The sequence below is a fragment of the Muntiacus reevesi genome, chromosome 6 (assembly GCF_963930625.1).
Source record: "Muntiacus reevesi chromosome 6, mMunRee1.1, whole genome shotgun sequence".
Lineage (NCBI taxonomy): Eukaryota > Metazoa > Chordata > Mammalia > Artiodactyla > Cervidae > Muntiacus > Muntiacus reevesi.
Genome location: NC_089254.1, coordinates 72,583,739 through 72,598,597, shown reverse-complemented (window position 1 = coordinate 72,598,597; position 14,859 = coordinate 72,583,739). Strand labels below are relative to the sequence as shown.

General features: G+C 53.7%; 1 protein-coding gene and 2 non-coding genes across 3 annotated transcripts; all 3 read right to left on the bottom strand.

Moving 5' to 3' along the window:
- Positions 1-5,123: 5,123 nt before the first annotated feature.
- On the bottom strand, positions 5,124-14,389 carry TBRG4 (transforming growth factor beta regulator 4). Its single transcript, XM_065939306.1, has 11 exons — positions 14,270-14,389; positions 12,292-12,756; positions 10,168-10,491; positions 9,391-9,562; positions 8,955-9,112; positions 8,243-8,353; positions 7,123-7,267; positions 6,522-6,767; positions 6,264-6,375; positions 6,035-6,149; positions 5,124-5,427 (listed from the first exon to the last, which is right to left on the bottom strand). Exons 2-11 carry the CDS (start codon positions 12,703-12,705, stop codon positions 5,326-5,328), a joined length of 1,899 nt encoding a protein of 632 aa, XP_065795378.1. The 5' UTR covers positions 12,706-12,756; positions 14,270-14,389; the 3' UTR covers positions 5,124-5,325.
- LOC136171290 (small nucleolar RNA SNORA5) lies at positions 9,207-9,342 on the bottom strand. The gene has a single exon (XR_010663830.1). It is a non-coding gene; the product is annotated as a small nucleolar RNA SNORA5 (small nucleolar RNA).
- On the bottom strand, positions 9,730-9,865 carry LOC136171291 (small nucleolar RNA SNORA5). The gene has a single exon (XR_010663831.1). It is a non-coding gene; the product is annotated as a small nucleolar RNA SNORA5 (small nucleolar RNA).
- Positions 14,390-14,859: the final 470 nt, after the last annotated feature.

Sequence of the window (14,859 nt, the reverse complement as noted above, 5' to 3'; positions counted from 1 at the left end):
CTCCCTCCCTCCCTCCCCATACCCCACCCCGACTGCACTCTCCTCCCGCGGTCCGCGGCCCCGCCTTTCCCGCAGCATCCCAGCCCTTGACCCCCCTCCTCCTCTCCACTAACGGGAGAGGGCTTCAGGGCCAGTCGGAGGTATCATCCCTTAGTCGGGTCGGGAAGAGGCAGAAGGTCGTCAGAATTCGGGATGCGGGGCCGGGGAGGGTGTTGGGGATTCTGGGGGACCGGCGCTTTGGGGGTGGCGGCGCCATAGGCCCCCTCCTCGAACACCCGGCTCCCAGCTGCCTGGGCAGGGGTCCTCATCCTAGCCCGGTGCCTCCATCCAAGAGGTGAGCTGGCGCCGCAGCTCTTCACTGATTGGTCGGTCCTCGCACGTCGGTCTCCGTGGCAACCGCCTCCTGGCTCTATGGCAACCAGAGCCGGCAGGCAGGAGCGCATCAGGGAAAGCAGCCCCAGCGGAGCCTCGGGTTGACTGGTCCCCCGGGTTCCCCGCAGCTCAGCGCTGTCCCATCCTTCAGCTCTTGGGCAATGGAAGGAAGACGGAGAAGCTTGCCTTCCTCCATTCTCAGCAGACGTCCCTGCCACACCCCCAAGGTTGCAAACCCTCCCTGAGCTTTCCGGAGATGTGCCCTTGCTTCCACACAGGCCCTCCTGCACTCAGATTCACCGAGCATCCGCCCCGTGCCAGGCTCTGGGAGACAGTTGAACATTGTCACCACCCCAGAGCTAGACGGGGGCGGGGGTAGGCAATCAGAACGGCCATTGTTGTAGGGGAGTCTCCTCCATCCTCAATCTTCTGTTGGCTCTACCGCGGAGTCCATGGAGCCAGCGGCTGCCTGCTGGGCATCTCCCCAACACACCAGGCACCAGACCCATCATGTTCCAATCTAAGCCCTGCATCTTGCATCCCTCTGAGTCGCTGGCAATCTGTCCAGCTATCCACTGATAGGGAGCTCCTGTTTTTTATCCCTTTTCTCCACACCCATCTTCATCCTCACCTCCTACGAGTTTCTAAGTTGCCTCTTCCAGAGAATTCCCTAGTGGCCCAGTGACTAGGACTCTTTTTTTTTTTTTTTTTTTTAGCAGTGCTTTCACTGCTGGGGCCCGAGTTCAATCCCTTGTGGGGGAACTAAGATCTCACAAGCTGCATCACAGCCAACAACAACAAAAACACTTGCTTCTTCCTATGGCCTCTCTCTCATCGCCTTAGCTGAGTCCTTCGTAAGTCTTCACCGTTCTGCCAGCCTCTACCACCTGGCAACACCACAGACGTTCCAGAACACAGAAGGCTTTCATCAGTGCCTGAGTAGCTTCCTGTTTGGACAGGATGACACAGGTTTGTCTCTCTGCTCCTCCTGGCTAACCAGTAAAGAGGTAGGAAATTAGGGACCACCAGAACTGAACTAAGACAAAAAGAGAAAGGTGAGCTGGGGAGGGACCCCAGGATTGGAGGAACAGCAGAGCAGCCTACTCAACAGAAGGGGAGAGAGAGCCTGGCATTTCCTGTCATCACCAGCTACTACATACTGGAAGGAGGACCCTCATATGAACTGAAGCCTGTGACAACTCTAGGGAGTGTGGCAGAACTGATATTGAAGATCAAGGGGAAGCCTCCTAAGGGGCCAAGGGAAGCCATTCCTCCCCACCTCATGCACCCCCTCTCTGGCTCTTACCCCCCACCTGACTTCCTGGGGGCCACTGGCAAAGGAAATTGCACCACAGCAGGCTTTCAGCCCAGCAAGCTGGGTTCCCCCCACTGCCCCCCCCCACCAAAGTCACAGGATGGTCCAGCCCAGAAAGTGCCTCAAGCCCATTCAAGAGCAACAGCAAAGCCGTGGCAGGAGACCAACACAGTGCTGCGGGTCATGAGAACCACAGGCCATGTAGCCCAGGACTACCCAACAATAAGGAAAATTACAGAATAGGAAAAATGGTAAGAAACACAGAACTGAAGTAAATGAAAATAAAAGTATTAAATTATGTGGTCTGCAGGTAGAAGTGCTGAGAGGGACATTTATAGCGCGTTGGAAGAGAGGAAAGGTCTCAGTCAATCATCAAAGTTCCTACCTCAGGAAACTAGGAAAAGGACAAAATCAACTAAACTCAGCAGTAAGAAGGAAACAGAGCCAAGAGCAGAAATCAATGAAACAGAAAACAGGAAAAGAGTGGAAGGAATCAATGAAACAAACAAACAAAAAAAACAATAGTTCTTTGAAAAATCAGTAAAATTGCAAATTGGGACAAAAATAGAGAAGACACAAATGACCAGTATGCCATGGGGGCTATGACGGTTAATTTTATGTGTTAGCTTGACTGGGCTTAGGGATGCCCAGATAGTGGATTAAATGCTGTTTCTGGGTGTGTATGCAAGGACATCTCTGGAGATGAGCATGACTCAGTAGACTAGATTCGGCCTCACCAGTGCGGGGTGGGGATCAACCAATCAGTTGCTGGGGGGAGGGAGGGTAGGGGCAGAGAAAAACAAAAAGGCAAAGTGTGAATTCACTCTCTTGAGCTGGGATGTCCACCTCTGACCCTCGAACATTGGAGCTCCTGGTTCTCCAGCCTTTGGCCTCCAGGGCTGACACCAGTGACACCACAGCCCCACCTGCCACCCTTCCACATTCTCGGGTCTTTGTACTTGAACTGAATTTATACCAGTGGCTATGGCTTTCCTGGTTCTTCAGCTTGAGAACAGCCAATTGTGGAATTCCTTGGTCTCTGTAACTGCAGAGCCAATTCCTGTAATAAATCTCATGTTTATCTCTCTCATATATTCTGTCGGTTGGTTCTCTGGAGAATGCTGACTAATAACAGGTCTAACACTCTGGAGCCTGAAGACATTACAAGGACATCAAGGGAATGCTACAAACAACTTAATGCTCATAAATTCAACAACTTTGAAGAAATGCACAATTACTTGAAAATTAATACCTATCAAAAATTCAAACAAGATGAAATAGGTAACACAAATAGTCCTAAAACCATGAAAGAAACTGAATCTGTAACTTAAAAAAGCTTTTCCCAAGAAGTCTTCAGGTGCAGATAGTTTTATTTGAGTTCCATGAAGTATTTAAAGTAGTTCAGTTCAGTCAGTCATGTCTGACTCTTTGCGACCCCATGGACTGCAGCACGCCAGACTTCCCTGTCCATCACCAACTCCCAAAGCTTGCTCAAACTCATGTTTAAATGAGTAGTTAATTCAACTCATTTAAAGTAGAATTAACATCAATTTTGGACAATCTCTTTCACCCAAACTTGGAACTTTTGTGTTTCAAAGGACACCATCAAGAAAGTGGAAATACAGTCCACAAAATGGGAGAAAGTATTTGCAAGTCCTCTGATAAGAGATTTGTTTCTAAGTATATAAAGAACTCTTACAACTCGGTAAGACAACCTAGTTAAAAACTGGACAAAGGGTCTGAACAGGTGTGTCTCCAAAAATTACATGTAAATAGGCCATAAACACACGAAAAGGCACCAATAGTCATCATGGAAAAATGAAAATCAAAGCCACAGTGAGATACCACCTCACACCCACCAAGATGACTAGAAGTCAGGTTAAGTGTTCCATATCCCTAGCCATTAGGCAAATGCAAGTAAAAAGATGACTCCACACCCATTGGAACTGCTCCGGCTTGAGAACGCCATAGGCTGGCAGGGATGTGAACTTCACGGCTTCCCACACTGTTGGTGGGAATGTAACATGGTGCAGAACCTTTGGGAAACCCTGTGGCTGTTTCTTAAGAAGCATATAAATCCCTTATGACCCAGCAGCTGTACTCACAGGCACTTGTCCCAGAGAATGAAAACTTGGGTTTACACAAACACCCACACATGGGACTGAACCACAGTCTAATAGCAATAACAAGGAAGGACCTACTGGATCAAACTCCAGAGAACTGTGCCTGTGAAGAAACCCAATTTCCAAACTTCATATACTACATCATTCCTGTACGGAACATTCTCCAAGTAACAAAATAGAAATGGAGGACGTGTTGGTAGCTGCCGGTTAGCTCAAGGCCAAGGGGGTAGGTATGAACATAAAGGGCAACATGAGGTGTCCTGCTGGTGATGCAGGTGTGCTGCGCATGAACTTTTATTCTTGTCAGTCAGTATCCTGGTGTGACACGTGCCTATCACCTTTGAGGAAACTGGCAGAGGGCACAGGAGGCACTGTGTAGTTTCTCTGAGCTGCAGGGAATCTGAAAAAGTATCTCAACTACAAGCCACAGATCCCGTGAACATGAGCTTTCCTTTGTGTGTGCTCCCAGAGGTCCCCAAAACTGGCTCAGCACCCCTGATGCTTGTCCATCCTGGCCCTTCACTTTGGTACACTCTTCTCCGCTCCCTCACTTTGTCTGGGCTCTGAGTCACCGGCTTCAAAAAGCCATCTTGGCTGTTTTGTTCTCTGGGCCAAGAACCTCAGTCAGCCTGTGCCGAGTGCCAAGCATCCACATCATGTGAGTTAATAACCCAAAGCTTGTGTGACTTGCTTTCTGAGGGACCACTTTGGAGGGAGTGGGGATGAGTTGAGAGCAGGGCCCAGAGAAGCCAGATGGCCCTTCTCTGCTCAGCTCCACAGCAAAGTCTCTTATGATGGACTAGAAGCTAGAAAGCCTTTATTTTGGCTTTGGTACTTGGCTTGTGGGATCTTAGTTCCCCAACCAGGGACTGAACCTGGGCCCCCAGCAGGGGAAGCAAGGAGTCTTAACCCCTACACTGCCGGGGAAGTCCTGGTGACGCTGCTGCTGATGTGGCGAAGGGGGCTCTGGGCTCCTTAGGCAGATGGTTACCACAGCGGCGGCACACCACCATGGCACTCTGGTTCAGGTGTAAGGACCGCAAGGGGTCTCTTCTGGCCCTGCCGTGTCAGTCAAGTACACTCCTTTCTTCTTCTCAGAGCCAGTGCCTCCTGAGGGAGGGGACCTCCCAGGATGCCATGCACTGAAACCCCAACTGGCCTCCCCGGGAAGTCCTCACATGCTGACGTTCAGAACTCCAGGACTCAGCCCGTACGGGGGCTGACTGCAGGCTTCCGAGCAACAGGCCAGCTGTGCACAAATGTATATGAGAGGGATCCTCTGTGGGTGGCAGAGAAGCCGGGATAGTCGGGCAGTTGATTAAGAATTTATTACTCATGAGAGAATGACCTGCTACTCAGAGATGCTGGCCACCGGCCCACTTCCCCACTTCTAAGGCCAAGGTCCTGCACTGAGGTCTGTCCTAGAGCATGCCACCTCTTGCCCACCCAGTGCCCATAGCTAGGCCTCTGGAGAAGTCCGGCCCCCTGGGCACACAGTCTTTGCTATGGGGCAGGTCATTTGGCCAGCTCCTCTGCCACGGCTTTGCGCATCTTGTCCTTGAGATAGGCGCTCTTCTGCCATTCAGACTTGAGTTCCATCCACTCATAGTATGGGACCTGGGGGAGGTAGTGGAAATGAGTCAGGGCAGGTGGGACCCCCATCATGCCTCCCGCCCTGCACATCACACCCCTGGCCCCCAAATCCTGAAGGAAGAAGCCTATGGAGCGAGAACAGAATGGGTGGGCAAGAGACCCCCCACTTGGTCAGTGCTCAGAGCTGCAGGGACCCATGAGTAAACGGGACCAAGAGCAGCTTCGAGATTTTAAAAGCTGTGTCAAAGGCAAAAGAAAACACTCAATAATGAGCCACTTGTGCATTTTCTGGCCCCATATAGGACTGCCTGCTCTCTGGTGCAAATGTCTCCATGTTGAGAACCTGGGACCAGGCCTGGGGCTGGACCTTAGCACACAGCCCCGCGTGAGGCACAGGTCAGCATGAGGCCCTGGGCACCGGGTTTGTCTTACCTCTTCCTCTCAGAAACCCTGGCTGTGGAGATGGGAACAGCAGCAGACACTTATAAGCTGTGTGACGCTGGGAAAAACCTAACACCCTTCTAAGTTCCACTTTTCTCATGTGTGAAGGGGGAACCCCAACATGGGCGACCTCAAGAGCTGGGGTCCGACACTGGCTCCCATCAGCCAGCTGGGACTAGAAGATACTCACGTCGACCAGCAGGAAGCCAGCGGCCAGCAGGTGGCGCCGGGCCAGCACAAAGCGCCCCAGCAAGTCTTTGCTTCGGCTGTTGAAGTTGGGGAACTCCCAGCGAAGGAAGGCTAGCCTGGAAGGGGAGACAGGGTGCTGTGGATGCTGACAGCTCCCTCAGGCCCTTGGAGGGAAGAGGGAATGCCAGAACCAAATGCACATGGCCCCCAAGGGTGGTGTGGCCACCTACCTCTTGGCCCCAGGGGGGAGTGGCCGGCTGCCAGAGGAGGGGGCGAGATGGGGGGCCACAAAGTCCCTCAGGGGCAGGAGTTGGCTCTCGGTGTCGAGCAGTACCTCGGCATCTGAGGAGGGCACAGAATTAAAATGTGGTGGGGACTATCCCTCAGAGATCAACTGGGCTCATAGCCCCTGCCCTTACAATGGATGAACAGACACCCTGGGGAGCAGACGGGATTTGCGGGGAGGGAAGGGGACGATGGGTCCTCACCCAGAACCCAGCCATACTGCGTGGCCACCATGAAACTGCCCTTGTCGGCACTCCCCAGCAGCCCCTTCAACGTCTCTTGCAGTTCCTTCTGCAATGGGGTCATCTTCTGTTCAAGGGCCGAGGGACTGGGGACCAAGGCTGAGGTAGGCAGAAGGGGTCCCGTGTATTCAGGGTGCTCCAGCTGGGCAGTGGCATTGATATGCAGCAGCTTCTGGAAGGTGCTTTGATCCTTTGGGGACTTGCCACCTAAGGGGAGATGATGGAGTGAGAAAAGAGGGCCAGGAGGACTGGGATGGAGGGACACAGGGGCCAGGTGGGAGGGTCGGCGGCACCCTCCCCCACACCCAAGTCTCACCCTGGACTCTGGGTCAGGAGCAGCAGAAAGAGGGTCTGCCGGTCACCCACTAGGAGTGGACAGAGAAGGAGCAGATGCTGGGTGCGCCCTGGCCTGTCCCATCTTCCCAATGCTGAGTGGAGCCCAAGGCTGACAACCAGGCAGCCATCCCAGCTGCAGTGGTCCCTGGGATGAGGTGGGGGAGGGGGCACGCGCGGTGGGCTCGCCATTACTCAGGAGAGGGAGGGATGCCTCCCCACCGCTCACCTAGAAACTGGGCGTGAAATTCAGGGCGGAGCACAGCCTGCAGCTCGGCCTCCCGCACCTGCTGCAGCACGCACAGGGCCCACACCACGTCCACCTGCAGGGCTGGCTCCAGGCCCACCAGCTCTGACCCCAGCTTCTCATGCACCTGGGCGAGGACAGCGCGGGGTGGGGAAAGCAGGTTTTGCTCAGTGGCCACAGGCATCCCTGGGCGGGCAGCAGCTGGAGCTGCCCTATGACCTGGACATGCTGAGGCCCAAGGGGGTGAGGCAAGTAACCTTGACCGAGGCACTCCTGGTCAGGATTGGGGGACCCCTGGTGGCAGGTACCAGAAATCCTCCTCATCCCTTAGCTCCAATCTGGACAGCAGCTGGGCTACCCCTACTGCCCCCTCCTCCCACCCACTAGCAAGAACCTATGCACAAAACCATGCCACCAGCACAGGGGAAGTGTTTCTGGCCCCAAGAGCTGGAGATTATGAAAGGGGAAGCAGCTGGCTGGCTGGGGGAACACCCACTGTGGGGGCCCGGGGTCATACCCAGTTCACTCACTGGATGCTCTCACCCTGGCAACTGGATTGAGTCTCTGAGCCCCAACAGGGCATTAAGGGAACACTAGGAAGTAAGATAGCCCAGAGCTTCCCTGGTGGCGCAAACAGTAAAGAACCTGATCTCGAGGTGGAAGACCCAGGTTTGATCACTGGGTCGGGAAGATTCCCTAGAGAAGGGCATGGCAACCCATTCTAGTACCAGAAACCCATTTTGGCCTGGAGAATTTCATGGACAGAGGAGCCTTGTGGGCTACAGTCCCTGGGGTCACAAAGAGCTGGACATGACGGAGGGACTAACACACACACAGGAAGTAAGAACAGGGGTCCCCCAGCCTCACTGCCAATGAGCCACTAGATGCCTTCCTGGTTCTTGGCTGCCATGCTGGCTCTCGCCTGTCCCCAGACAACCCCTGGGGTGTATGGCTCCAGCCGGCTCCTTCCACACTCCCACCAGGCTTTCTTCCTTTCTGCCTCCCTACTTGGGACCCCGCAGTACAAATCCAGCCTCTTCCCTCCCTCCCCCTCAGCCCTATGCTGCTCCGAGCACAGAAGCAGAGGGTGCGAAGACCCTACCAGGCTGAAGAATGGATCCTCCCGCTCTGGATGGAAGTTCACACGGGCGAAAGCCAGCAGCATGTTGCACAGGTGTGGCAGAGTGATGCTCTGGGCTCTGTCCAGGACGTGCTGGGCCAATCAGGGAGGACAGAAAGGCAGGATGAGAGGGGCCTGGTGCTATGCAAACCTGGCCCTCCCCCAGAACCCATGCGCTCCCAGCCCAAAGGGGGTAATTTACACAGGACAATGGGCAGAGGGCTAGCGCTGTCCTCCCTGAGGCAATCATACACACATAAAAGGTCCCTGACAACAGCTTCAGAAATACTCTTCAGCTTATAGACAACTTGCTGCACCTAAATCTCAATGCAAACATTCTCTTTCTTCACAACGCCATTTTGCAGTTGTTGGAAGTTTAGGGAAAGTTTTGAGTGGATTCTTGGCCTTCCTGTCTGCACTGCTCCCCGCACAGTCACCCAAAGACACACACAGTCTGTCACCTACAAAGTTTGGTGAAATAATGAAGAAAGCCATTTCAACTTCACTTTCTTTCACAACTGAGTCATACTGCTTCTCTCCAAAGAAACTGGGGTAAGGACTCCGTATCTGTCACTAGAAAGTGTTCTGGACTGGCTGAGCCTCCCTGATGAAATGCCCAGGGAGCGTGTCTAACCAGCAGGTCAGGCAAGGAGGGGCCTCAGAACCAAGGCCTGACATCTGCACCCCAGCTCACCTGGACGAACGCCTCAAACAGGGGCAGGTTGAGCCACTTAAGGAAGGCGAAGGACTTGGTGCAGCGGGCTACCTCGCTGGACGTCATGCTTGGCGTGTGGGGCAGCAAGTCGGCTGCCAGGCGCTGGAACACCTGGGTCTGGTGGAAGCTGAGTTTGCCTTGGGGACAGAACCTGAGATTTAACTGGTAAGAAGTGGCAGGCTGCCCTCAGGCCCACCCCACCACCCACCCTGGTCTCAAGGAGTAACAGCTTGGTGTCTGTAACCAAATTTATCCCTGAGGCCTAGCACAGAGGATCAGGGCCCATGAGTCACAAGTGTTTCTGTAGCAGCCTTTTGGGCCAGTGCCCGCCACGGGTGAGGTAGGCACCGAATTTGACACAGCTGCGGCCAGAACCCTCCCCCTCCCAGCCTCACCCCTCGTGCACAGGGCTCACCATAGGCATAGGCCAGGTCCAGCAGGATGCTTTTAGTCAAGGGGAATGGCTTCTGGACCAGGTGGTAAGAGATGGCCCGCAGCAAGGGCACCGATCTCCGGTTCTGAGCTGCCAACGTCACCAGCACCTTCCGCAGCTCCTCAGGGCCAAACTGCTCCACCAGCTCCAAGCACTGTCAACCACAGCCGGCAGGGGTCAGCTTGATGGCCTGAGGGCCAGGGGTCCCATGCAGTGCAGGCCCTGCGAGACAGCAACTAGGCCTGAGCTTACTAAACACAAGCCCGATCAGTGCAGGGCCTGCCTCTGCTCCTACTCCAGGGAGTCCCCAGACCGGGGATGCCGTGTCCGTAGCCAAACTTATCCCCAGGTCCCAGGGCAGGGGACCCAGGGCCCATGAGCTGCGGAGCTTGCTGTGGCAGTCATCCGGGCCAGCCCCTGCTACCACGGGAACAGGGCTGAATTTGACTTGACTGCGGGGCTGAGGCAGGGGTAGAGCAGGGGGTGGCAGGTGTGATGTCTCTAGGAAGCATTAACCGAAGCTGAGCCAGTGGGGTGGCTGAGGCCACACTGCAGGAGCTACTGGCCATGCTGTTTCCAGGTCATGTGCCAGATGCAGTTCTGGAGGAACTACAATCTTGTTCAGGCTCTGCAACCCCCTGGATTCTTGAAGGAACCAGTGGGCACACAGTGCTGCCTGTAGCTACCTAAAGTACCAGTCCTGCCAGTGCCATGCCCCAGACTATGGACAGAAGTCACAAGGCTCTTGTCCCTTAGTACCTTGTCTTCCAGGCGGTTCATCAGAGACTCCGAAAGATGCCCGGTTTTCATCATCATGGCCACCACCGTGCGTTTGTCTTCAATTTCCGCCCAGCGCCGCTCGAGGTGCACAAGCAGCTCAGCCAGCAGCTCCCGGGAGCCCTGCTCCTGCATGTAGGTGGCGCTGGACTCGGCCAGGAAGGCCAGATGCTTGTACTTGAGCCTGCGCATGCGCCAGCGGACCTCCTGCTCCACTGACCGCAGCTCCTTGGAGGTGGCGGGGAGCCCCAGCGCGTAGAGGCTCCGGAGCAGCTTCACAAGGGTCCCATGCCAGATTACAGTTATCTAGGTGGGGGCGGGAGGAGACACACACAGGCAAAGTCACACCTGGGACCTTATTGATCCTGTCATGGAGCAGGCCAAGGCTCTGAGCTGGAGCCTGCCTCCCAAGAACCAGTCTTTTTAATGTAGGCATTTCTACTGGGCACACCAGGCGTCTCCTTAATAGCCTGTCTGGGCCTGTTTTTTGCCCACAGCACTCCCTCCTCCTCCAGCTCCATTTCTGAACAGGGGTGACCCAGCCATTCCCTGCAGGGTGTGCTTCCAGGCCTCAGAGAAATATGAGGAGCCCTCTGGCCCAGACCCCACCCTCAGGGAAGGCAGTATGTGGTACATGAGAATGGCTCTGTTGTCTGTTAGGCTAAGGCTGTTAACACTGCCACTCTTCAAGTCTCCAGACTCTTCTGTGAAATGGGGCTGCACTGCCAAGAAGGGGAACTGAAATCATACACATGAGGTGAGGGGCAGACAGAAAAGCAGTTGTGTGAAGGGTTGGACAGAAGGACAAAAGTATGGGGGATTCCCTGGCAGGGCAGTGGTTAGGACTCCAGGCTTTTACTGCCAGGGTCCAGGGTTCAATCCCTGGTGGGGGATCAACAATCCCACAGCCATGGTGAGGGGGGAAAAAAGAAAAGTATGAATTTGATCTCAGCATCACATGAGCCTTCAGTGACTTCTGCTGTTTCTGCAGAATTCCCAGACAGTAGGAGGACTCTTTAAAAGAAAGCTTGATCAGTTTATATTTCTAAATGCTGGTTCATTACTGGCTTGTAATTTTGCTACAATGTTTAGTCTGTGTCTAAACCTTTTGTGTAAAACGTTTAATAAATAACAACTAGAATGATAGTCTTAGAACAAGAAGGGATCTAATCAGGATAATTTATATGAACTATATTCTCAGTAAGAAAAAAAGTCTGTACTGTGACCCCAACACATGGGCTCACAGTACAGATCTGTCTTTTAACTAAAGACAAAAACTTTCGTGAAACAATATTCCCTGACTATCTGTGAGTTGTTTCCAATATTACTCTATTTCCACATCCACTATACTCTCATAACCTGCAGTTGAAAAAACTCATTTAACTCGACCCCTCCCTTGAGCGGTGAGTCTCTTGTCATCCCTGACAAGCAGCCTTGCCTTTCCAGAGCAGCCAGGGTGAGGGTTTGTACCTCTTTTCTATGTCACAGGCCCTTCGGCTCCAGCAGACCCCAGGGTGCCTGAAGTCTGCATGGAGTCCTTCTTCACACTGAACAGGAACTGGGTTGATTTCTTCCTGCACCCACCCCTGCCACACACAAGTCCCTTCTCTCCATGTTCCTCCTCTAAGGATCTGACTGGCTGGGATAACACCCATGGTCAGTTCCAAGTTTCTGAGATCCTCTCCTAGTCAAGAGTGTGTCCAGTTTCAAGAGTGGACACACTCCTCCAGTTTCAAGAGTGTGTCCCCTGTCAGCCAGACACAGAGGAGGGGCCACATCAGTCAAGACTGCGTGGTGAGGGGGAGGCCCCCGATGCACTGAGGAAAAACCAGGCTCAACCCTTTTGTTTGTACTTACTATGCCTGGGCTGCCTGTAAGATGAGGACAGCAATATTCACCTAACAGAGCTGTCATGAGGATTAACAGAAGTGAGAGCACATTGAAGTATTCTGGACTCTATAAAATGAAAAAATACCACAGGACGTGGATGGACTCAGCACACAGCAGAGTTTCTGTCTATACTGGGAGAGTGACTGGATGCTTTGGACTCCGTGGCCTCTGCTGTATTCTGCTTGCTGAACCTGCAGAAAAGGCTCCAGAACCCACCTGGCTGTTGACAAGATGGAGAAGTTGCCAAAAGCGAGCATCCTGTATGAGTGTGGCTTTGTCTTTTGGCTTCTCAGAGAGTAGGCGAGAGAGCTGGATAAGCGCGAGGGCGGCGTGGTTCTGCTGCAGACAGTGACCACTCCCCAGGAGCTCCAGGAGCTCTTCGGGCTGGGTGGCCTTCTCGATGAGCTGCTCCACCTCCTGGCGCCCAGGATAGGGAGTAAACACCTGTTCCTTCTCCACAAGCTCTGACAAGGGACCTGGGAGGCGGGAGCTAGGCGAGGTAGCTGAGGAAGTCAGCGGCTTCTGGGTTCCCTGGGGGAGTCTCAGCTGGCTGACAGGGGACACAGCGGGGGCCAGGCGGGTGGCCTCCCTTAGGAGGCACGTGCATCGCCTCACCAGTCGAGCAGCCATGGTGGCCTGGGCGGCAGCGAGGGGAGCCTCCTAGCAAGTGACTCCAAAGCCCTGAAGAGGAAAAGAAGAAAGGGGTGGTGCAGGGGCAGTTCCCGGTTCACAAACACAACAGAAGAACCCAACAAACGCAAGGGAGCCACAGCCACACTCTCCATAGGCCAGCCCAAACTCCTCGTGACTGACCACCCACAGGCAAAGGCATGTTCTGAAGCAAAAATCTCAGAGGGCTTTTGTTTCAGGGCAGAATGTAACCCAACATGGAAACTCAGGAGCATTACAGTCTGGGTTGGAGGGCTTCTGGTCCTGGCTGTGGAATTACCTAGAAATGGTTCAGCACTTCAGAACCCCAGGCCTGGTCCAAGACCTCTTGAGTAGGAGTTTCTGCAAGCAGGTTTTGAATAGCATTCCACCCACTCCCCCCTCACCCCCGCTCCCTTTTAAGTTTTAAAAGTACCCAGGATTAAAAAATTATTGGCTTACAGAGAAAATGAGACAGAATATTTTAAATTAGATTACTCCTAGAAAATCCTGGACATATAATCCATATATACATCCCACAGCTTCTGTGGATGTATTTTTAATAACTTTATAGACATGTGAGTGAGCCTTCCCAAACCAACTTGCACTATTACATCACTACTAAACACACATACAACCCTTCTGGGAGCAAAACCCCTGAACCAATCATAAAAAGCAGTTCACAACATGGCGCAGAATTATTTCCCCAGTTTTACATTTTCTTCCCCTCTGGAGCACACTCCCTCATTCTCAACAGGCCTTGCACTTTCATTACATCTGGGCAGGGCAGGGCAGGGCAAGGCCTGCTGCCTCATTTTTTTTACCCGCCATCATAGGGCTCAGGAAATCAGCCTCCATCTTTCCGCACTCAGATAAAACGTTACCTCCTCCCAAAATGTTCTATACCCGATGCTACTGCTTTTTAACAACTCTGCCTCGCGCACTAGCGTGATTAAACAACCTAGGTAAGGCAGACCACCTGGGTTAACCCGGGATCCGTTCTGCCAAAGCAGAGAGCGTGTTTGACCTTAGATTTCCCAGAACTTGGTCAGGAACATTTTAACATGAGCTGATTGTTGCAGCTGTAAAAAGTTTAGACTCACTGTACACAAAACAAGAGGCTCAGGGAGGAGAAATATTGGCACAAGGGCAACATTCACATACATCCACAAAGCCCCAGCGGCGGGGAAGCACTGGAAACGATCCCTACTAAAGACTACGAGCTAGTGAGGAAGCGAGTTCAACTCAAATGGACTTAAGGATCCTTAACACCAACCCGGAAGTTCGCCCCTCAGACGCAGAAAAGGGAATCACCTTCACAAAGAGCACGCAGCGACCGCGCCGAGGGTCAGTGCGGGGATCGTAGGCCGTCACGCGGGACCTCAAAAAAGGGGCGCGTGCGCACGAGCGGGCACTGCTTTAAACCAGACCCGGCCCCTGCCACCCACCCCGATCCACTGCGTCCCAGTGCGCCCTTCAGGTCTCCTCTCCCAGCCATGACCCCAGGTCTTCAGGACCCCATTTCCCCCCTGGTCCCGATACGTACGGCGCCACCGCCGCCGCCGCTACCGCGAGCTCCGCCGCTGACCTCCATGCGCCCCAGTACTGCCCTCGGTCCACGCTGCGCGGCGCGCTCGTTTACGTCACTCGGAGCGCCGCAGGAAGCGAGGCTCGCCGCCTGCCGCCCGGCCGGAAGTCGTTGCCTGTTCCCTTTTCCGGCCGGATGCCATCTTTGCTGAGATCGGGAACTAGGTAGTGGGAGGTGAACTGAGATGTGTTGAGCGATTTAGGAAAAAAATGGAAGGGGGAAAAACATAAAAGTGTCCAGAAACGGAGGCTTTGGGGCTTGAGCGCCGGCCTCTGGTTAGTGCCTAGGTTTCATAAGGAGTATAGGAGGCGACCCTTTGTCGTCAGTCGGCTCCCGCGGCCTATCGCCGCGGCTTCCCCGCCGGCCTCTTAAGTCTCTATAAAGAAGCCCCGGCTGTAGACTGTCCAGGAGTGGGTTGGGCTGTGACTCGCTGGGAAGGTCTCTCAGCCTAGGTCTTTTACTTACCAAAAGCTCCTTTTTGGCTGTTGAATGTTCCTTTTTTTATGGTATCGTTTTTTGTTCTTTCATGATTGCAGTATTTTATCTCT

What these genes read in the sequence shown, in the direction of transcription:
- TBRG4 (XM_065939306.1), bottom strand. Translation starts at nt 12,705, where the DNA reads ATGGCTGCTCGACTGGTGAGGCGATGCACGTGCCTCCTAAGGGAGGCC. An exon ending in GGACCTGGCCTATGCCTATG is followed by an intron (nt 9,113 to 9,390) that starts GTGAGCCCTGTG and finishes TCTGTCCCCAAG; the next exon opens with GCAAACTCAGCTTCCACCAG. An exon ending in CTGGCTTCCTGCTGGTCGAC is followed by an intron (nt 5,428 to 6,034) that starts GTGAGTATCTTC and finishes TACCTCCCCCAG; the next exon opens with GTCCCATACTATGAGTGGAT.